This window comes from Chamaea fasciata, unplaced genomic scaffold (genome assembly GCF_029207755.1).
Source record: "Chamaea fasciata isolate MVZ Bird 193981 ecotype frontalis unplaced genomic scaffold, bChaFas1.0.hap1 SCAF_11, whole genome shotgun sequence".
Taxonomy (NCBI): domain Eukaryota; kingdom Metazoa; phylum Chordata; class Aves; order Passeriformes; family Sylviidae; genus Chamaea; species Chamaea fasciata.
The window spans coordinates 2,533,422-2,556,523 of NW_027094096.1; the positions used below are offsets into that span (position 1 = coordinate 2,533,422).

Here is a 23,102-nt window from a genome sequence, read left to right on the forward strand (position 1 = left end):
TGCAGAGAGAGGGGAGGTTTTGACCAGGAGCTGTCAGACCTGTGAGGCTGACATCTATTTTTGCTCTGTGTTGCTGATTCTTGCCTTCTTTTGGATATCCTGTATAATGCCAGCCCCATGAAAACTGCTAAGAAGCAATTCTGCTCGCATTATGTAAAGCCTGGAGACAAAATACTTCACTGAAAGCTGTCTGTTGTACCAAAAGGGCTGAAAGGATGTTGGGTTTGTATGTCTGGGCTTGTGCCTGAATACCTGAGTGGTGATGGCCACCCACAAAAGTGTGTTAATCTGAAAATGAAGCTGAACTGCATGTTCAGAGAAATACGTGACCGAGTCGTCCATGGGTCAAATCTGGCTCAGGTTCCTCCTAATTCACTGCAGGTTGTTGTTTGTTCATGGATGAAAAACGAGTGTCAGTCAGCTGAGGCAGTTATTTAAAATCATCATTGCTGCAGTTTTGGTGTAATTATAACTGCAGTAAGTGTGTATAGAGGAACATGAGATTGACTCCAGGTGGTTCAGACTATTGGTCTGTCCTACCCAGTTGTCTTTGGCAATACCAAAGGAAGATGCCAAAAGAGGGAGAAACTCTCCCCCTTTCAGTATCCTCCCCTTCATGTTGATTCCTTACATCGCATGCTGTGAATTCTGCTGAAGCAAAGGGGACTGGCTGTGTTGGGGTGGGGATCAAACTGGCTGCATTTAGTGGAAAGGATGCTGGAAAAATGTCTTGGGGAGCTCTTGGGCATCATCAACAGGTCAGGTGTGCCTCAACATGGCTAAAATAATATGAGAAACACATGGCTCCTCTAGGGACTAGAAGGGTGACACACTGGTTTTTGACTAAAGATGTGTGGGGGGGTTCCTGAGCCTAAGGAAAGATGGGAATTTTTGGAATTGCCTGAAGCATGGGTATGGTCCCTGCTGCCTGTGAGCCTCACCCTGCAGCTCTCTCTGTGGGCCAGCTCAGACTGAGCCAGAGTAGCCCAGCTGGACCCTCCCAGTGCCTTTGGGCTGCTGTGGCTGCAGGGGCCAAGGAATATCCCCAGTGGAGGTGCTGGTCCAGCCCTGCTGCTGGTGCCACTGGAGCCAGGCTGTGCCAGGGACAGCAGCAGGGATTGCTGCCTAGGTTTGGGGGCACCACTGGGGCAGCCCTGGAAAAAATTCCTTGTTTCATATGTGTGTGTTTGTACAATTTCTCTGAGGTTTGGATGCACCCTGTGCCCCACTGAGGCAGCCCTGAAAAAATTTCCTTATTTTATATATGTGTGTTTGGACAATTTCTCTCTGCTGCTTCTTGTACTTGGTTATTGAACCTTGGAAGAACAGACTGGGAAGGGGTTTTCTTTGTTATGTTGTAACCTTACAGTGATAAAAGAGATTCCAGAAATATTTGGATAATTGCTTTCCCTTAAGAATGGGTATAAACAGTAAACACAATAACAGGCAATACCATTTTGATATACTGTAATTCATTTGAAAAGCGATTAAAGGGCGATTTGAATAAAATCTTTTAATTGATTTTGTTATGTGCTCTTTAAAGTCACCTAATTTTTCTGAGAGCTCTTAAAGTGGCTCACTTGGATTGGCTCCCAGTGGAATTTTCTTTTCATACTAGATTGTTGTAATTAATTATAAAATTGAGCTTAACCTTTGTAGGTTGTCAATATCCAAAGACAAATGTCACAAGTAACGAAGGCCAGGGAAGATTAGTCCTGAATCTAGGGGGGATTGTGGAGGAGAAGGGGGGGATATCATTTGACCTCTCAGGTGCTGCTGCTGCTATTTTGTTTTGGCTTTAGAAATAATTACCACTTCTCTTTTCAGCTGGGTAAATATATTTACAGTTAGAACAAAAATGTTTTGAAAAAATCCTAACAAAATAGACAATGTTACTGAACTCTGTGTGCTTAAAAGATTGTAGCTGTGGAAGTGCGCTGTGGATAGTTTGATCCATTGACCAGAATATGCAATTTTACAAGCTACTGAGAGCAGTAAATAACAGAAATTTAATTCATGCTAAAGGTTTGTTAGATACAAACTGTGTAGAATTCTTGAACTGCCTGATGTCATGTAAGGTACTTCTTTGTTTTACATTTTTCCAGGAATTCTTGTCTGCTCTCCCTGTGAACAAAGGCTGTGTGTGTGCATTCAGGACAGGTTACCTCACCACTCTTTCTTAATGGTATCATAAAACAACGTTCCACATTCTCATAATTTGTACTTTTATCTGGGGTAGAATTTGATTCATTTGAATAACTGCTGCAGAATTTGTCCACTCCCTGTGCCTAGTGTCGGTACCTGCAAGGATCCCTTCTGCCACAGGCAACACACACAGAACCCTATATTTTATGGATTTAAATTCTGTGGTTGAGTTCTTTGATATCCAAGTGTGAAGTTTGACAGAAGGCTTTTCTGCCCCCGAGGAATTCATAGCGCCATTCTCCTTGGAGGAATCTCTACTACCTGTGGTCAGCTTCTCTAACTGCCAGATTGCAGAAGATCTGTAGGAAATTAATTTAGATTGAACTGTTCAGTAGATTCAAGATGAGAGAGAGGAGAATGCTTCCCTCCTAAGTGGAAGCCAACATATTCCTGTGGGAAAATGAGCTAATAATCCCTTAGTTTGTTTGTGTATTGCTGAACTCTGCTACCAGCAAAAGGCTCATAATGGGAAGCACATTCCATAAGGGAGAGAATATTTAAAAGAAGGCAAAAGCAGAGGTTATTTGCTCTCTTGTCTGATTTTGTTCAATAAGATAAAGGCAGTGGCAGTGAGCCATGTGCCCTGATTTGCATTTTATCGTTTGGGCTCCCACTCAGCTTTTGAGCACTGGAAATTAATGTTTTACAGCAACACTCCAGTAGCAGGTGACAGCCAGCCCAAGGAGAGGATTCTGTGTTTCCATAATAAAGTCTGGCTGATGCTTGAACAGCATAAATTCACAAATGATACTGCTTGGTTTCTTTTACTGTGGGTGATCAAGTGATAGAAGGATATCACTGACCCTGAGCACGTGAGAGCTCCTGGTGCACATGCAAGTCTGAAAACTCAAACCTGATTTCCCCATCATTCAGTGTTTTTCACTTCCCTCACTTCTCTTCAAACTTGGCAGCTGGAACCTGAACTGGAGCAAACTCCAGTTCTGCTTTGGAGAGTGTTTGTGACACCTGTGGGGCACAGCAGTGCTGGAGTTGGGGCTGGGGGATGGAATTTGTCAGAGGTGCTCCACAGAGCTGGGCTGGGGACAAACTGAGGGACAGAAACCTGCAGGCAAATGTGTCAGCTTTTTAATAATAACAACTCAAAGCCCAATCACTGGGAAAATCTTGTCTTTTAAAACACTAATCTTCCCATTACAAAATCAAAAAAATTACTGTTCTGAACTAGTGAAAAGGTCTCCTGCTTTAGAGAGATAAGATTCTCTTGGCATCCAGAAGGGCATGACATTTTTCCCATGTTTGATTATATTAAATATATTAAATATGACCTCAATGTTTAAGGTTACTCAAGCTGTAAGAGTTCAAAAAGATTCTGGATAAAAATTTTTCCATTTATTTTGTTAAGCCTCTGTAATAATTGTAAATAGTCATTCTTTTAAAAACCAAATAGTAAGAGGTCAAAAAATGTGTATACATGTGATTCTGCTTTTCATTACCAAGAAAAATTCAAGGCACAAAAAATGTAGCTATAGTCAGAATGACAGATATTTAAGAGCAATCATTGCTGTAAAAGGAAAAAGCTTTAATATGAATAAAAGTGTTGGAACTGTGAAACATGATTGATAATTCAGAAGATAACGAGGCAGGGGAAATACCAGTTTTCAGCTGTAGATGCTCACTGTTAGAAGACAGTGCTTTAATATCATGGCAGAGAAAAGCAGAATGACCTTGGGGTCCTGTCATTAACGAGGGATGATTTTCTGTCAGTTTGTAATTTAAGATTGGCAGACTTATTTTAAGTTTAAAAACCCAAGAAATGGGCTCAGTCATTCTTTATGTCGATTGCTGATTATTCCAAGTCCTAGACCTTGAAATTAGGGCAAGAACTTTAAAATTCCAGCCCCATTTCCTGTGAGGCTTGATTCGCAAGCTCTGGGTTAAACTGTCAATGCACTTGTGTGGAGCCCTAAGGATGGGAGGGAAACTCTGTGCCCTCACTGGGAACACACAGGGAACTTGTAGCAGTAGATCCCAGATGTTGCAGTTCCAGAAAACACCTTTTTGGGTGTTTGGCCTCATGCTTTTCAATTGACACAACAGTATCTTATTTTTCATAAATGTCCCATCCGGAAGTTGAGATGGTTTTTCATGCATCACGAGCGTTCTCGTTGGTGCCATCAGCTTTGTCACTGCTCAAATTAGCTGGGAAAATTCAGGATTTTCTCTTGTTTCATTTTGCAGAAAAATACACGTCAGAGAGATGTGAAAATTAGTCCATGTGAAAAAAAAAATAGATTTCTGTTGAACTCATTGAAAATCTGAAACAAATATGTCAAAGATCGATAACCCCCTAGAGGGGCTGGGGCTGCCTGGCCTGGGAGCAGCTGGGGAGCTGGACTGGGAAGGAAGGTACTGACAAAAGAAGTGTGTTTTGCCTTTTTATGTAACAAATATCTTCATTCTTAATGGGGTTGAACTGGTTAAAATTTTCCACTGAGAAAATTTTTTCCTTTAAATAATGTGGTTTTGTTTGATACGCAGGAAACTGTTACTGCTGCTCAAAAAAGAAAGCCCTAAAGCACAGGTTTGGCATAGAAAATACTGAAACCTGGGCAATCTCGAGTCATTTCTATAGTATCAAAAATGCAAATGAAAACAAAGTTGGTGTTTTCAGTTGGATGCTTAAACTGTTGATTCACAACAGAAATAGCGACTAAAATATCTTTGAATCTTCTTTCAGGAAAAACAAAAAACTTGGGAGTTCTCCATCGCTTATGTATGTGAGAACCACATTGCTTTTGCAAACCACTCTGATGTTAGTCGGTAAAAACGGTCCCAAATGCCCAGTGACAAGATTTGAGGTGTATGTAATTTGAAGACATGAACTTCAGTGACATGTTGTAATCTGAGATGGATTTTGCAGAGACCTGTGCTGGGAATTTGGGTCTGTGTGCTGTAGGAGACCTGGGAAGCCTGGGGTGGAGGGGAGAAAGCATCCTGTGCAGGAATGTGGTCCAGCTGTGGTATCCCCTCTGTCCAGCTCCAGAGGGTTCAAAAGGCTTTTTTCTTTGATATTTTCATTTGCATAGAGTAGGGTTTTTTTCCTTTTCCAGAAGGGACTGAAACAGACTCTTTAATTTCCCAAAGCTCTATTTTCAAAGAGTGCTGTGCTAGTCCCTGGTGAGGTCAGACCAATATACACAGTGCATGGTGTTGAGTGAGGCAGCTGGCTCCCACCCCGGCTGCTGGAGATGTGTCAGGATAATTCCAGTGTGTTCCCATTCGATGGCTGCAGTTTTAGGTTCTTCACAGCATGTTATACTGGACTGGGCTGGAACTCATACAGCTAAAGCTGACAGGAGCTGTCATGCCTCCAGAGCTTCCAAATTTCCACATTGTTTGCCTGTTTTTTTCAGAGGAGGATGTCTTAGCTTCACATGGTCGTGGTTTTCTTGGAGGAAATGGGCTGAGGCAGAGAAAATTGTGCTGGGCTTGTGCTGCCATCTGCATCATAGTGGTGCAGAGGGACAGAGAAAGTTACCTGGAGTCATCTGTGGGCTGAAACACTCAGCAGACTCGTCGTGAGGGTTCTAAAGATGCAGGGAAGTGCACAGAGCAGTAGGAACCCGTCTCACCCTGGCTGCTTACTGTGGGACCTTGCAGAAGGGATACCAAACCCAGGACTGTGTGGGGTGATGGATTCTGTGGGATTCAGGTCATTGGTGGTACCATGGCCAGAGCAGGATTTCCTTTGTGGTCTCTTCGTGTTTGCTTGGGGATTTCAGTGTAGGTAAAACATCACAGGTTACTCATTTATGGATTAGAAAGGGAAGGGACTTGTCTTCCTATTGTCACTTAAAGCTGTGACAGCAAATAAATGTGTCAGGATACACGAGCAGTGTCAGATCCACAGTGCTGGGAGGATAAACACAAGCTTGCTTTCTCCTGGACTTATACTAAATCCCTGTGAGAGGCTTCAGGAAGGGCAGTGAGGACTGAGTGATGTTACATGGCCTGGGTAAAGGCTGGAAGAATTGCTTATCTCCTGATTGCAAGCCCCTTCAAACTCCAGATAGACTCTGCTCTCCATGCATGGGGCAGATGTTCCATGTGCCTTTCAGTGTAAAATCCGTGTACCTTTAAGCTGCAGGTATGTTTCTAAATAGAAGTTTGGTTTGCCAGTACTTCAGTCACTACTTCAGCCTTTCCAGGTGTCCGCTGACAAATCCATAACTGATAACTTCCTGGTGTTCTTTGCCCTGCCCTGGAATTTGGTCCTTCTTTTGCAAGGCATTTGTTTCCAGCTGCTCGAAGGAAGAATCCTTTCTATCCTTTCTCGTGCAGTGAACACAGACTGCAGGGAGCAGGCAGACTTTGGTGGGGTTGTAAATCAGTTTCTCCACTCACGCCCTGTTTTCCTTTCCCTCCCTTTCTTGCAGGTTGATAAAGTGTGTGGACAGCCCAAACAGCAGGAGGGGAACCTGTCATCAGCCAATATTGTGCCAGTGAAGGAAGTGACTGAAACCCAGACATTTGTGATGGCTCACACCAGCCTGAACAATAAAAGAAGGTAACCCTAGGCTGCAGCAGCTTTGGAACAAACCCTCAGGCTCACTCTGTGTGCTGTTGGTTCTTTGCTCTGTTTAAGCCAAAGGCACAGCTCTGTCCCCTTCTCTCTGCGCTCCCCAGCCACTGCCACCACTGGCAGTCACACAGGTGCCTCGGTGGCATCACACTGTGGCTCTCTCCAGGAAAGGCCAGACTTGGTTTCATTGCTTTACACCAAGGTGTTCATTATTTCCAGAATCTTTCAGTGCAAAACGTGAAAGCTTTTCCTCAAAGACTGAGGAAACTGATTTCCACAGCTGAGTCTAAAGTACCTAAAATGGAGCTGCCCAAGTCTGTCAAGAACCTGAACTTACCCAGGGGCAGAAGTGGGAAGGAGGAAGGGGTGAAAAGAAAAAATTTGTTGCCCTGACGCCATGTCAGTCCCTGATTCCACTGGACCGGGCAGGAGTGATGAGACCCTTTGGAATCTCCTTGGTCTGTTACATAGCAGAGAAAGAGCTGAAGGAGTTTTTAGGCTTGTTGTGTCCGTCTTGGCTTCTTCTTCTTCAGCTGTGCCCCACCTGAGACACCGACAGCTGAGTTCTGCCACTGGCCTGGACAGGAGTATCCCTGCTCCCAGATCCCCTCAGTTTTTCTGTCACTTTACCTTGTGTAGCTCCTGAGTTGGCTTTCTGTACATTGGAGGAAAGGATTTTTTTGCAATCCCACTCACGATACACGAGTAGCTGTCAGAGCAAACTGCCCCTAAACTCCCAGTGCCTGTTTCTGGCTGGCACATTGTCCTGTTTAAGAGCAGAGTTAATCTGGAACAAGCCACCTCAGTGCAGCTGTGCTGGCCTTACCTCTGTCCAGAAGCAGCGTCTGAAGTGCCCAGGCAGTCCGTGTGTGTCCCTGTCTGTTGGATAAGTGGATGACAGACAGCAGTGTTAACGTTTCCATAGCCTGGGTTCTGGCATTTCAGTTGGGAACGTGAAATTTTGATCCATTTCTCTTTTAATTCTCAGCTTCCATGAATGGAACAAACACTGTTTTAAAAGATAAAGGTAATAACAGCAAGCAAAGTTTTTTGAGTGGTAGTGATAATTTGTTATCCTTTTGTAATTTAAAAGCAAAGCGTAACAGTTTTTGCTAGTGTTTGGAGTTAATCAATTTTTACCATGCAAATCAGAAAAAAAGGAGCATTACAGAAATTAAATTAATAACTTCAGCAGTAAAAATCCAAACAGCTGTAGTACAATTGCTGAAATAGGCTTTTAACAGCACAGAGCCCTGGGCCATCTTCTGTGTAACTCACTGATTTGGCTGAGGCTTAACACTGGCAGCCCAAAAGCCAGAACTGCCAACCTGTTAACAGGTGAGCTCTTAAACACTTGCAGATTTGTGTCTTCAGTGACATGAAAGCTGCTCTTTCTCACCTGAGTGTCTGCTCCCTCCCCTTCCCAACCGTCTAGAATTATTTGGATATTGACCTTTTAAAATGTAAGGCTTGTAGATGGAAAAGAAAATAAACTAATGAATTGCAAATTAGACAGTTTGCCAGATTTGGTCTGCACGCTGAAAATTAATTTATACAAAAAATCTAAACTAAGTCCCTGCTTATATAATTAGCATGAAAAATGACTGAATTACAGTGTTGAAAGGTATTGTGGCGAGGCTGTGCACCAAAAATGAATGATGGAAATATGCCATAAATAGTAAGAAGTGGAAAATATGAAGCTATTCTCCACAACTTCCTATAAAACACATGGCCTGGAGCTTGTGCTTCTGCTTCTTGGAAACAATCGTGAAACCGTAGAGTGAAAGACACATTGATTGGCTGCATCACTGTAATGTTCATTCTCCATCATTTAATCCCATATGATATCAATAAAAATCAGTTTAAGGTAGTAAAATCTGTAATACATGGGTGAAATAATTTCTGCAGTCGTGTAAAATGCACTTAGAGTGACAGAAAACTGCTGCAGGGGAACCAGATGATGAGAGTAGTTTCACAAATCTTTTGTGAAGCCTCTCCTTCTGGGGATTTCAAGAAAGGGAGAGCAATATTGTCAGCTGCTGTCAGCTCAGGTGCGAGGTCACCCTGGCCCTGCTGAGTCTGTCTGTAGGTCTGGGTAACAGACATCCTTCCAAATGATCCTTTAATTCAAGGGGAGTATGGAACACACCTCCAGCCTTTCAGGGTAAGGAAGGAAAAAGAGAAGGAATGGGCCAAGCCTCTCCGAGTACCCAGAAAAGCTGTGGCTCATTCCCTTATGTGTCAGAGCGCTCCCAAGCTCAGAGAGAAGACCCTCTGTGGTTGGCACATCTGGAGGAGAAACCACACTCAAGTGGCCTCTCCTCTCTTGTGTGCAGCCTGCTCGGAGATGCCCTAGATCCCAGTGCCAGACAGCTTCCCATGGATGTTTGCTCCAGAGGTGCTGAGTCTCTGCTTGGCCGCGTGAACGCTTGGGTTTCTTTTCTGAGGAGTTGGAGAAGTTCTGGTTCCAGCTGCAGGGCTGCTGGTGCAGGACAGGTGGGGCTGTTAAACGGTGTCCCTTGGCCTGACATGGTTCTTCAGGGGGAGGTGTTTGGGGTCTGGCTGGAGCCTCCTCACCCTTCTCTCTTCTGCACGGCCAGATCTGCAGGGTCCCCGAATGCACAGAGCAGCTGGATCCTCTTCTGTAGTAGCTGAACCTTTTTCTCCTCCTCTTACTCTCATGAGTTCCTGGGAGATTTTCCATCTCTCTTGATTTTACTCTGCATTCCATTCCTGTGTATTTTTTTGTTACGCGTCACTTAAGTGTCAGGGACAATAATGAAAGAAGCTGAAACTTGAATAAATGTTGCATGATCTTGCAAGAAACCATTTCCTGTGATTAAACTGGGAAGCATAAAATTGATTATTATTTTTTTTTTTTACCATTACATAATCAGAGCCAGGGATTAACTGAAACTGGCAGCATTGCTGCTGTAGTCATTTTTTAATGTGGAGGTTACTGTAACATGTAATAGAGATGACAAGAAAATTGAAACCATATGATGGGACAGGGAATGTAACTGGCATGTGCAGAATGTCAGTAAGTTGGAATGTTGTTGCTGAGTTCAGCACAAAGAACTGCTCTGGTCAGGCTCTGGTCTCCCAGCAAAGCTGAATACTTGCCTTTGAGCATCTCTGCTCCATGGAACATTTCAAACCGCTAAACACACACTGGTTACAGGGCTCTGTACAAAATACCTTTAGCAAAGAACTGAAACATATTAGGTCCCTGACTGGAGGAGGAAGCCTTGGAAATTATATTTTGTTGGGATTTCTTTATTATGCCATGAATTTACAGACCTTTTATACATCTTAAAATCAACAATTTAGGAATTCCTTTGGGAATGTTTGAAGTCAGTGATGTCTATTTCATTTAAAATAAACTGTCTATTGGCTCAGGTATCACATGATTTTATTACCATTTGAGTAATAAAGTGCTAGTACAAACCAGATTATTAATGTCAGATGCACCTGGACCACTGGTCAGGGCTGAAGTTTCAGCTGTTACAACTTTTCATTTGGTTTTTTGAGTGGCTGTGTTGGAATTCCTGCAGGCAGGTGCCTCTCACCTGATGGTCAGTGCAGGTCCCTGTGACGAGGTTTTGGCTTCTTTTCAGCCACTGCTGAGGCTGAGACTAAAACACGGGAGGCACAGATTTCGAGTTTGGACTTGGATGTTTATTATTTCTGATCTATTTACAGACTCACAGGCTCTGAGCTCTAACTAGCAAGCTAGAGAAATGAGGCAAAATGGAGAATTTCTCCATCTCTACCAGGTCTTTTCAAGTACAATCCATCCGATTATGAAATGCCAGCTGAATGATTTTTATTTTAAGCCCAGTAACTACTTGAAGTCTGCAGTGTGGACTCCATCAGCCAATTACAGAAAACCACCCAAACCCACGAAGAAGAAGGAAGAAGAAGGTGAAGAAGAAGGACTCAGACAACACCCAGAGTTCTCCATCTTGACTCCACTCTTCAGCTTTCACCCTGTGAGATCACACAGTACCATTCAAAGCACACACCCACAACCCCAGAGCCATCACTCTTAATCTTGGGAGCCTGTTCCATGGCCTCAAGTCAAATGTGGTGCTTGCTTGAGGGTCAGCACCTTTTAGCACAGAAAACCTGAAATTTTCTGCCTCCAGGGTTCCAGCAGGTTCCCCCTGTCCCGTGGCCACTCCTGCCATCAGCTGCCAGAACTGTGGTGGCAAAGCTGCATCGTTTGCATGTCCTTGGGCTGGGGAAGGTGTTTGCTCTCTCCAGTAAGAACACTAAATAATCACACGGGGCATTTCCACAGCTCTTCATCCACTACAGCCTGAAAGTCTGTATCTCCAGTTTTGCAAAGTTGGGTGTTTTTTCAGTGGTACAATCTCAGAACAGCAAAACCCCCTGTATTTATATTATTTATTGACAGGCAGTAAATTGCTCATTGTACCAGAACATGAAGGCTGCTGGTTTGTATCCCCCTTCCCATGGTTCTCATTCTAAACTGTTTGCCATTGTTTTCTTGTACAACTTCATGTATTTACAGTCCTTCCATTTGGTATCAGTTACACTTAAGTACCACTGAATTTATTTTCAACTTTCTGCTGTGTGCTCTGCATTTGTAATTCTGCTCTTACTTGAAAATGATCGGGACAAACAGTCTCAGTTGTACTTTTTTCCAGTATTGAATTGACATTTTTGATTGCATGTGTACTTTGCAAAAATCTCGGGGTAATTTTTCTCCTTTTTTATTTTCTTATATTGTCCTATGCATGTGCTTGATGAGCTTTCTTTCAAATAATTTTTACTTTTCTCTTTTGTTTCTCATTTCTTTTTCCTCATTTGCCTGAATACCTGCTTCTCCCCTACTCCCCAACCTCTCCTGATTGATGCTTATCCTCCCCGGCCTATTCCAGTTCTCTGCCTCTGAAAGCTTCAAAGAATGACAAATCAAGAAGTTTGAAAAAAATCTCTCGGTAAGAATGAAAACAAGGTGACATCCTTTGTTGTCTCTACACCTAGCCCATCTCCAGCTGTAATCTAGGTGCTGGAATACTTTTGATTGCTGCTTTTACATTGTGGGGCACTGGGAAACTCTGCATTTTCTCCCCTAGTGTGTTCAGTTTTATAGTGATGAAAAGTAAATATTTTCACTCAGTAAGACTGAGAGAGAGAGAGAGTCAGACAGAGAATTCTGCATTTGCTGAGATACTGCTTTGAAATGTCAGAGCCCCATTCTGCTGAGAATGCAAAGGAGTTGAAACCTCCAGGGGTGAGCTGAGTAAGGCAAGCTTTAGGCTCTTGAAAGGGTGCTGGGTTCCTCCTTCAAAGAGGACTCTGACTTAGAGCCTGTAAAATCTTTGGCATCTGTGTTTCCTTTTGGAACTGATCCTCTTAGGTTGTCCTGCCAGGCAACCTTCTGGCTGGGCCTGGCTTTACTCAGAGCTCCTATTTGTAAGTTGGTACTCAAGAGGTAGGAATGGTAATTACCTCTTTGTAAGCCCCCAAATTCCTGCTTTTTTCCTTTGCTTTAAATCCCAGCTTTCCTGCTCTGTTAGGCTAAGTTAGTTTCTTAGGAGCATGTGATGACTGATTTATCTAGAGCAGGATTTCGTCACAGCTGATAAATGGGATGGTTAAACCCTTTGGAGAAAGAGTAAAGAAAGTGTGACGATAGCTGTGGCGAGAGATGAGCACTGCCTCAGCCCTGCAGGGATGGATATTTCCCAGGGGACTTGGATGTTGTTTAAAGTACCTGTTGCTGCTGAGGAGTGAGAAATCCTGGCTGGTTTGTGCCGAGCTCCATCCAGCTGTACCCCAGGCATCCCTCCAGTGCCTGCCAGGCTGCAACACTGCAAACCTGAGGAGTCCTGAGACAAGCAGAGAGCTCAGAGATAGCTCCAGCTCAGTCTGTCCTGAATCTTGTTCTGCAGATTGTAACAAACCAAACAGGGGCTCCTAAGGCAGTGCAGTGGGGTAATGTCTCATTCTGACATCCTCTCAGCTCTGTGCTGAATTAACACTTGTTCCGTTAGTTTGTTTCTGTGGCTACCTCAGCCAGGTATATATTACAGGTATAATCAGGTTATAAAAGAAGCAGCAGTTTGCCCTCAAGGCATTTTTCCTGCACAGTCATCAGAAATACACTGTCTGTACTGGGCATGGCTTGATGATGATGTTTTCTCAATGTTTTTTAATCTGTTTATAAAGAAAGAGTAGGTGTAGCCTTTTTTCAGATTTAGTGAGAGCCAAGTTAACACAATGTGCTAAAAGCACCCTTTGGGTGTGAAACTGTGTGTATCGACAGCGGACTAAGTAAAATTGGGTGATCCATAAGGAGTAAAGATACACCAGAAACAGAAATTAATTCAGGTAACTTATTTTCGAGGTGTTGATGTGGTGGAGGGTCGGGCTGGTAGGGGTTTGACTGCTGTTCGCTGCTGTGTTGTTGAGCGTGTTCTTCCAACTTTGCAGAGAGTTCATCAGTTACATGAAGCGGTCCCGAACCTTTTACGCCTCCATAGCAGAAAGGCTTTGTGATGGAGACCTGGTGATGAGAGACAGCTCGACCTGCTGGAATGGAGAGGATGTTGTAGAAAGGTAAAGTTGGAATTAAAAATGTGCTGTGCTGGTGGAAAAGGTGTCTTCACACCCTTGTGGTGGTTCAGCAGCATTGTAAGACACTGTTGCAGATGCTCTGTAGGGTGAAAAGACCTTTCCAGTTTCTCAGCTGATTTTTCTCCCCTCTGTATTTTATCAGTGTCTTTCCCTTCACCCTTTAGACTCTAAACTGGAATATACACTTGCATTTCCACAAGCTAAACTTGTTGCTGTCATTTCTTTTCCTCTGTGTAACACGAGGCAACATCACCCTGAGGAGAAAAGAGGTGTTTAGAACACAACTGTATCTTTACTATACGTCGGTTTTTGCAGTGAGAGCTGCTTGGAAGTGTGCCAGTGAATGTTCTCCAAAAATTTCTTTTTGTCAAAACAGAGGAGTTCCATGGGATTGTGTTGGCTTTCATGATGTTTCTTTTTGAAGTGGATTTTGTGGTCTGTAGCAGTTATAAAAGATAAAGTTCTGGCATTCTGTTTTCTCGCTTTAAAACAATTTTCATGGTCACAAGTTGTTTTGTAGGAACTTACTGAGTAATTCCGACACGGAGCAAAGATGTGACACTTACTGTCTGTCCCATTAGTGGGAGTTCTGACTCCCACACAGCTCTGTTGATTTTTCTCATGTGTAAATAACTTCAGCTTAATTACATCCGAGCTATTCGGAGATAAATGCATGTCTGACACATCCTAAAATAACTTTATTATTTCAGTATATATTGTCATTCCAAATTAATTGTAGGGCACATGTTTGAAGATTTTGGCAACAAAGCAATATTCCAAATATTGATGTAATGTGATTGCAATAGTGCTTGAAGTTTTTACTGTAGAAGTAATAGAGAGGAAAAAGGAAGAATATCAGTATTTCTAATCAGTATTTCCATATCAGAATCTCTTCTGCTTGTAGCATGTTGTTAGATACACAGTTAACTTTTAAAACCAATAGCTTTCTGGCCAAAAGAAAAACAAGAAAAGCCAAGCAAAAACCCAAAAAATTTTCTGTATCAGTTTCCTGGTGGGGAAGAGGGAAGTTATTTTTTATCTTACTTTGTTTAAAAAAAACCCCAAACCACTCAAATTGCTGATGTACATGTTTTAGGAAGGCATGAAAGGGAAAGCAGTTTTTATTTTGTCAGTCTGCAACTTTCCCAAAGCTGGAGACACACAAAAAAGTTTCAAGTTTGAAAGGGATGGGAAGCTGGGAAAAGTAGCAGGGAAAACACTAACAAGATCCCTCATATGTTGAATTATAAAGGAAAAATAAAGGGAAAAGGAAACCTAAACAACCTACCCCCAAAGATGACAGCAGCAAAAAACCCAACTGCACCACCAAACCTAGATATATGTCTGTAGTTAACACATTGAATGGGCAAAATGGAAAACAGAAAGGGTGTTTAATGTGTTCAATTTTAACACATGTTAAAATACATGTGGTTAATCAGACAGCCATAGATAGATAAATAATATAAAGTATAATAATATATAAATATTGTAGATTTCTGTATTCTCTCCCAGCATTGATTGCCTTAAGAGAAGGGGATTTTCTGGGCAGCCAGCAGTGCCCCACAGCAGCACACACAGATCTCCCGCTTGCTGCCACATTCTGCCTCTTTCATCACCTGTTTTATAGGCTGGGCTTGTCCCAGCTGTCCCACGTGGGGCATAAACCTGTCCTGGTGATGCCTGGAGATGCATGCCTCTTTGCTCTTTCTCCTCTCTCAGGGCATTAACTAGCAGCAGCAGTAAACAGCTCTGAACTCAAAATAGAGCCTTTTATTGACTGTGGATCAGCAAAGAGATCGCCCCGATGGGGCTGGTGAACTCCAGTTTAGGGTTACTGGGGCTGGCACAGCTGCAGTTCCTGTTTCCTCCACACTGCTTGCGTTTCATAAAGCTGCTGGAAAGCTGAGCATTATTTCTGCTCTGTGCTGGCACACCAGCTCTTCAGGAAAAACAAACTCGAGCTTCCAAAACAATTTGACACACAAATGCAGCCTGAAACAACATGAGATGATGACTCAGAAATGAGGATTGTGCATTCAGTTGGTAAAGAGGGCGCTTGAGGTCTGATAAACAGGATTAGAGTTTTACCTTTTTATTTTCGTTTAGTTCTTTGGATTGGGTTTTATTGTGTTTGCAGAATAAAGAAGTTTGAGCTGCCGGTTAAATACGCCATAAAAAGAGATTCCCGCTGGTTTGAGACTATGCCTCTGGCCAGCTCTTCAGAGAACAGGGAGAGATGGCTTTGCTGGGAATCCTCCAGTGTCACTTCAGGACAAAATTAGAAACACTTGCACTGGGAGTACTTTCTTCCTCTTAATTGCTCTTCTGAGCATCTCGTTCCTGAAGCAAGATTTCATATAAGAAATCATCCATGCACTAATGAATGGTCTCAGCTTAATGATTGTTGAGCTGTAGCCATTTCTAACTTGGATCCTACGCAGAATTGTTGGATCAGAAGATCAAACTTCGATTTATTTGGAGGGAAGAAAGAAAATTCATTCTGAAAATCACTTTGGGGAGTTCTGTGTTTGTTGCCCCTCCATTTCAAGAGGAAATTTTCTGAGTTTCCAAATGAAATGGTCTTTTTGTTGATGCCAGTTAGCTTGGTCTGAAATACCATTGCTGATGGATGAAGTAGAAGGATTCTGCTGGTCAGACACAGCTTTCCATGGCACAGGTGTCTCCTCAGGTGTGCATGGGTGGATTTTAGCTAGAATAGGTTGCTCTGGATGTGGCAGACTTCCAGGGTGGTGTTGCAGGAACATTTGAGAGGCACTAGACTCCTCATGCTCCTCCCAGCATATCTGCTGTGATTTTGTAGTGCTGTGAGGAGTTACAAGGTGTAAATACACACTCCCATGACTGCAGTGTACAGGTTTGATGTGCAGTACATCGATTCGGTGGGAGACAGGGGAGGAGATCTTTTACAGCAACTTTTTTTCCACTTAGAGTCCCTTTCTCAGGAAACTTCAGCTGTAGGGTTAAAAACTTGGCCATGGAAATGGTTTTTAAACTGGGTTACCTGGAACAGAAAAGAAGGATGATTTGTGGCAGTGGGGAGCCACACTTCTTTTCCTTCCTTTGCTCCTTAACTTTTGTTGGGGTTTTGCACTGAGCGAGGGGGTTAGGGGACAGCTGTCCATGAGCTGGGACAGGTCACGTCATGGGTTGTTAGGCTCTCAGGGCCTGTGAGAGCTGGCTGAGGAAGGAAGTGGCAAATCAAAGTGACTTCTTCTCTAAATGTGTTCCTTTAAGGACTCTCAGTTTTTATGAGTTTAGCGCTTCCATTGTCCCCTTTCTCATTTCCTTAGGCTCTAGCAAGCAGCCATCTGGATATGGAAAACAGAGACAGTCATTTAGCCTTGGCATACTTAAAACATGTTTGACTTCTGTTGTTCTCATGCCATCAGTGTAAACAATTTCTAGAGATACACTTGTGACTGCAAACTGCAAAATGCTATCTCTCTTTTTGCAGTATCTTTCAGGTTTTAGGGTATTTTTCAGGACTTGGGATGTTTTGTTGGGTTTTGTTCCTTTCCTCCTCACCACAAATTTCAAAAAGGACAAGGCATGTCTTCACTGTGACCCACGTTGGGAAAAAGGTGTGAAGAAAAGTGACAGAAGTCAGTGATGTTTGTGCACGGTATCTAACACACAGACCCTTGTGTCAGACCCTTTGGCTGGATTTCATCTTTGTAAGATGGACTGATAACTCTGTATGCTTAAGAGCTTTATTTTTGTTGATGGTGATGTGGGCTTTGTTTGTTTCATTGGTTTTTTTAATGCAGTTATGAAGGAAAGACAATTTTAAGGATTTTAGTCCTGGAAACTATCAAGGGATAGATCTCGGTGTAGGCATTTCATTAAATGTAATTATGTGCCAGCTATTGGGAGAAGATTTAACCCCAGGAAGGAGCAGCGTGTGGAATTACCCAGCCCCAGCTCCAGATGAGAAGCCGATGTGAGTCGGGGCAAGTTTTGTATGAAGGTACAGAGAGAGCCGGGAGCAAGCTGTGGGTTCTTCACATGGCACAGACAGAGCACAAGAAGGCTGATTGAGGGCATGAGGAGCTCGCCCAAGGCCTGCTGGTGAGCTTGGATAGAATGATTTGCGTCCTCCTGGCCTGGAGTGCTGAGCAGTTTGGATGGCAGATCCTGGTGGGCAGCAGCAGCCGGTCTTGGTGCCCAGGCTGGGTTTGGGTCACTCGAGGGGCTCTGCTGGAGCTTCACCAAACCTGTCACAGCCTGGAGGAGGAGCGCAGGATTCGCTTCCAGTGCTTTGGGGCTTCTCTCTAAAGACGGGGTGTCCCCAGTTGCATTTTGGGTTGTGTTCTGTGCACGGTACAGGTACAAATCACTCGGATTTGGTGAATGCATTCTCTGGGAGCAGTCCTGCTGTGCAATCACACTCTCATCTTCCTTGCAGTGATAAGACTTTTTTTCTTTCTAGTTATTATTTTTACTGTGATATGTCCAGGCAATTGAAATGGAAGGGTTAGGTCAGCAATTGAAAAGCATTTGGGTAAATGCAAATGGACATTTGACTTGCAAAAGGTGGTTTGTTTTTTTTTTTTTTTTGACACTGCAACCCTCAACATTTTCTTTCAGGCTGAGGGACTTGAATACAAATAATTAATTCTTGATTTCAGAGTTTCTGGGGGATTTGGTATCTTCTCAGTGTCTACTTTTCTCCCTTGAGCAGAATTCATGGAAGAATAAATCTTGTCATCCAGTCCTTGCTCCAGTGGCACAGTGTTTTTCAGATGCAGTGTAACAGGGACTAATTTGATGCAATCGTAGTATCTCTTCTGTTGTGGCAAGTTTGGGGTGTTTTTTATTGAATAAGAAGGGATGGGCAGGTAGTCTTTCTTTTGCCTTTTATATATATATATATATATATATATATTCAGAAGGAAAGAACAGTCCTTATTTAGTCAGAAAACTGAAGCTTTCCAATTAAAATACTACAGTAATAATATAGTAGTGCTCCAATCATTGAAACTCTTCTAACATAAACAATCCAGACATGGTTAAAGTCTGTGGAAAATCTCCAGGATAAAGTTTATTTTCTTGTGCAGAGTCCAACAGAGTGACTTTATACCTATTCCTTTAGGAGAGGTCACACTCAAAGTCCTATTGAAAAGACAGAAATTCTTATCTGCTCCTTCAGTCTGTCTTAGCCAATGATTCTTCCTGGAGGGAAGTAAAATTCATTTTCTTTCATTTGCAATGGGTATGCAATGCAGCAATATAAACAAGAAGGATTAATCCTATCAAAGCCTGGAGATATTGGACTGAAAACGTATTCTTCAGAATCTCAGTTAAATGAGATATCAGTAAGAGTGTTTTTAATACTGATACACCTAATCCTTTCTCCTAAAACTCTAGGGTAGGGTTGGAAGCGTGGTGCCTTTGTCTGTTGGATGAAAAGGATTCCCATATGATGTTTGGATTTTGGTATTTTTCGGAACATTGAGTTTTTGAAATTATTTCAAGTTGAAATTGGAGAGTGAAAAGTAACAGTGTATTTTAAAAAAGTAGTTGGAAGTGATTTTTCTCATTTTCATTTTCTTCATCCTGTGTCCCAGCAGTGATGAAAACAGCATTTGTAGACTATGGATTGAGCAGGTCAGTGGAATAAAAACACGCATCAGATTCTCTGCGCTTTGAAGCAGGAATCCATCAGTGTTTTAACGCAGCAGATCAAATGACAGATTTCACATTTTTCAAACAGAAGGAAATTAACGTGAGGAAGGTGTTGCTGAGATAAAACCTGTAGTTGCCTAAATGCAAATCTTTTAGTGGAAATGCAAAAAAACCTCTTCATAGTTCTGCAGCCCTCCTCCCACCTTGGTGCCTTGTTCAGTGGAATCTCTGTGTGAAATAATTTAGATATGTGTTGAATTATATTTAGATATATGTTGAACTATATAAATATATACACACAGACACACCTGGCAGTTTGATGCAGGTTTTACTGTGCTAGTAGGATGATCTTGCTGTAACTTCTCGTGAAGTTAAATTAGACCTTGGGGTTGATTTTATTTGTGTACAGGTACTTGGTATCTAAAGGGTGGAGGAGCAATCCGTTTCTGCTACTCTCCAAGCCTGCCTGCCAAAAGACGCAAAATAATCTCCTTTTTGCTGGTTTGTGTTCCTTGTTTAGGCTTGGGTAGGTGCTGGCAAAATATTTTTGGTCTGGTGTGATGAGTGTGTGATTTAACACATCCAGCTGCAGCCAGCTTCTTAGAGAAACTGCTGTGGCAAGGTGGGGTAGACTCCAGAGCTGGAGTCAGGGAGAGGCATTTTTATTTTACTGAACCGGTTTTCGCTGGAAACATGTTGGTTCATTGAAATGGGGAAAAAAATAATCTGGATTCTGGCTTGGAAGGCCGAAGAGTCTCCCAGATTGCCAAGAAACCTGTTGTGCTGTAGGGAGGTGTCACTCTCTGCTGCTGGAGCTGCTCGGGGTGTGAGGGATGAAATGAGGGATCCAACATTTCCCACCCCGTTGAGGGATGTGGAGCTCTGCACGTGGGGCTGGCTGGGATAGAAATCTCACCTTTCATAAGTGAGGCTGGGCAGGGCACTGACCTTCTCCTGTGTGAAAGGTTTTGTGTTTTCCCAGCACGGAGCAGGTAAAGCTCTGAAATGCTGACATTTTTGGCAGAATAAACCCCACACTGCTGCCGCTTCCCAGCCCCAAACTGACCTCCCAGTAACAGGGTTACTCAGCGGGTTTGCTGACTCCAGTAGGGTTCAGAGCCGTGCCTTGTGGTTAGAGGCAGATTTCCCTAGATCAGATGAGGAGACACAAACACAGCTCCACAAACGTTAAGTATCATTTAAAAGCAATTTAATTTATACGTTGTTTATCCCACAGCCTCTCCATATGATTGATACAAACCCCTCTGGCTGGCTGGCCCTGCCTGGTGTGGCCTTTCACTGACCTCCCCAGTAATGGTTTTTAGAGCAGAGGAGCTCTTCTGTGCTGAGGGTTGGTGCTTTACACACAGACAGAACCCAGGGGATTGATGGGAATACAGAAAAAGGAGCTTTGGTGGAAGTTTTGCCTTGCTCAGCTGATGAGCTGAACCTGAGCCTCCCCTGCTCTGTCCAGTCTCTTGCCAGCTCAGTTCAGTGCTGAGGGTGAACTGGGATTATATTTTCAGTGGTGCTACCAGACATCTTGACCAAATAAGATCTGTTAATAACCCAGTAGCTCTTGACATTGATCAGTTAACAAACAGAAATGGCACCCAACTTGTCAAAGTGATTGCTGCAAGTATTCCACAACTTAGTAACTGTCTGGCTCTTCTCTGTGTTATTCAGAACAAAAAATTACAAATGTCTGAAATTACCAACATCATTTTCCCCAGGTACTAGACTGAAATTAATTTCTTAAAATGCTTAAGTAGGGAATGTTGCATCTTTCTCAGTTCTCTGCTGCACTTATTTTCTTCTTGACCTGGATTTGTGTTTCTTTGTGTCTTTGCTTTACTTGGTGTAGAAATAATTCTGTTGGTAGAGGTGTTCCTGGCAGCCCTGCTCACTTGAGCTTTGATTTGATTAGAGAGGGGGGAACATGGGGTCTGCAAACATCTCGGTGTCTTTATTGGCAGCACTTATTGTAGAAACATTTGAAATGCTCTTGAAAGCCGTGCTGGTGCTGGAAAAGCAAATTTGAGCAGGATAAAAACTTTTCAAAGCTGTCTTTGAAAACCAACAAACCCGCCAACTATCCTATTTTCTAGGCCAAAAGGCACCACACGAGCTTTCCTGGATATGAAAGAATTCTCTAGACTGTTGGTAAATTTACTTCATTCTTTGAGCAGGATGTTGTCAGGTAATTATCTGTAGAAGAGTTTATTGCTTTATAAAATCTTGCTGTCCTTTAATTAGAATAAATACAATTAAACATTGAAGTGCATGTTTGATAAATGTGAAAAATCAGAAGTCTTTTTTTTTAGTGAAAATCGGTCCAATGTTGCAGATAGTTTAGGAGGCTCTGATGAGCCTCACACCTGAAGAGACAGAGTTGATGATAAAGGCCCATCTCTGACTCACTTGCGATTTACTTATTGCAATAATGCAATTTCAAAGCATATTTTAAATAAAAAACGAGTAGTTGAGAGTGAATTGTTGAAACTCTCGACTGAACAGAGGAGTTAACTTTGCCTTTTGGCTCACAGATTCACCCTTGGACGATTTAGTTCTGCAGTGAATCCTGTAATGTGACAGTGGTCCGGATTGCGACCTCGTAATTTTCCCAGGGTCATTGTCCAGATAATAATTTAGTTATTTATAAACACATTTATTTACAGATAATATTTATCTATAAATATTCAGTTATTATTTCTGTTCATACCCAGGACTTGGCAGTTTACTTCCACTTAAGAATTTGGGGCATGATTTGAACAATATGTTTGTGGAAACTTAATGTAAAAAAGGCAAATCATCACTTCTGGTTTTAATAAATACACTATTTCTACATAACAGAAATTTAAAGCAAGTTATGTATTCCTTGCCCAGCTGTGGGAGTCCTTTCCAATTCCTTGTACAAAACTGCTTGGGGCAAACACTGTAAGTTAACTTGAAAAACACAATGTTCGGTGTTAACTTCTAACCTTGGCAGACACTTTGTCTAAAATCAGAATTTCACCTGGTTTACTTCAGGAACACAGAGACAGACTTGAGTTTTGAGACTCAGGATCAGCAGGCTTATTCGAAGGAAATGCATTTAAAATGTTATCCCTGAAGTACTAGGGAAATTCAGTGTATGTATTGGGATTTTGAGTACATCTCAGGAGATTGAATTTCACTGAGGAAAACCAGCAGACCTTGCAGTATCCTAAATGTCTGTGGTTGATTCGTGATGGTGGAGTCTTCATTAGCTAATTGGAAAGTGCTTTGGCTAAAGCAAGACCAAAAGTGATACGCTGCTGCAGAAGCACCTGGGGCCAAACCAGAACCAGCTGCAGTTTTGTTTTCTGTTTGTGCAGAGGCAGGACAGTCGAGCGCAGTTAGTGGGATGTAGCACACTGCCATGGTTACTGCAGCATTTTTCAGGTCTCCTCAACCTTCTGTCAATGTGCAGGAGAAGAAATGCCACCAAAACCTCTAACAGACCCAAAAGTTAAAGAAGGAACAGCTGAAATCTACTGGTGCTCCAGTCACAGCTTCTCTTCAGCTGTATCTGCAGTACCTGGAGTACAAAACTGGCGTCCTTTAAGCTGTTTGAGTTTGAATAGAACTGTGCCATTTAAAACCAGAGACAGCTTTGATCCGTGATCATTGGTGGCTTCTTGGGGACAGACTGCTCTGTGGGGAGGCCTGGGTGGCTGCATTACCTGGAACATAGGAAAGGCTGCCCAGAAAACCTTTGCAATAGATTTCAAAATACAATAGCGTGCTCTGAAATTCCAAGTGAAGTGCTACAGGCTAAATGTCTTCTAGAAAACCCTCTGCTGATTCCTTGCCTGTTACCTTGGCTTAGCTCTGTGTTACTCACTGGCTAATGCAGCAAAAAGCTGAGTATCACCTAACATTCAGTCCTTTTAATTTTAAAGCATATTTGGGTAACTGCCCTTGAGAGTTTTCATCACAATGAAAGGTGAGATAGAAACGAACCGAGAGGAATGGACACTTCTGTGTAGTGTTACCATGGCAGGGATGGTTTTACAAAAGTTCAGTTCTGTTCAAGCACATCTGTTTCCCTGGCATGGCTGGCTCCCCATAGGATACT

The 23,102-nt window shown here is 42.7% G+C and overlaps 1 protein-coding gene across 4 annotated transcripts in view; it reads left to right on the plus strand.

Annotated features, from left to right (window-relative positions):
• The window catches only part of LOC136295446 (glypican-5-like), a 331,561-nt gene that overhangs the window by 105,862 nt on the left and 202,597 nt on the right, over nucleotides 1-23,102 (plus strand). For 2 of the 4 annotated variants that reach the window (XM_066193972.1, XM_066193970.1), the window contains exons 4-6: nucleotides 6,603-6,733; nucleotides 11,656-11,715; nucleotides 13,214-13,339. In XM_066193972.1, the coding sequence (XP_066050069.1) occupies nucleotides 6,603-6,733; nucleotides 11,656-11,715; nucleotides 13,214-13,339 (317 nt within the window). Of the gene's footprint in view, nucleotides 1-6,602; nucleotides 6,734-9,084; nucleotides 9,578-11,655; nucleotides 11,716-13,213; nucleotides 13,340-23,102 lie in introns of those variants that run through there. The other 2 variants (XM_066193971.1, XM_066193973.1) reach the window with 2 other exon arrangements.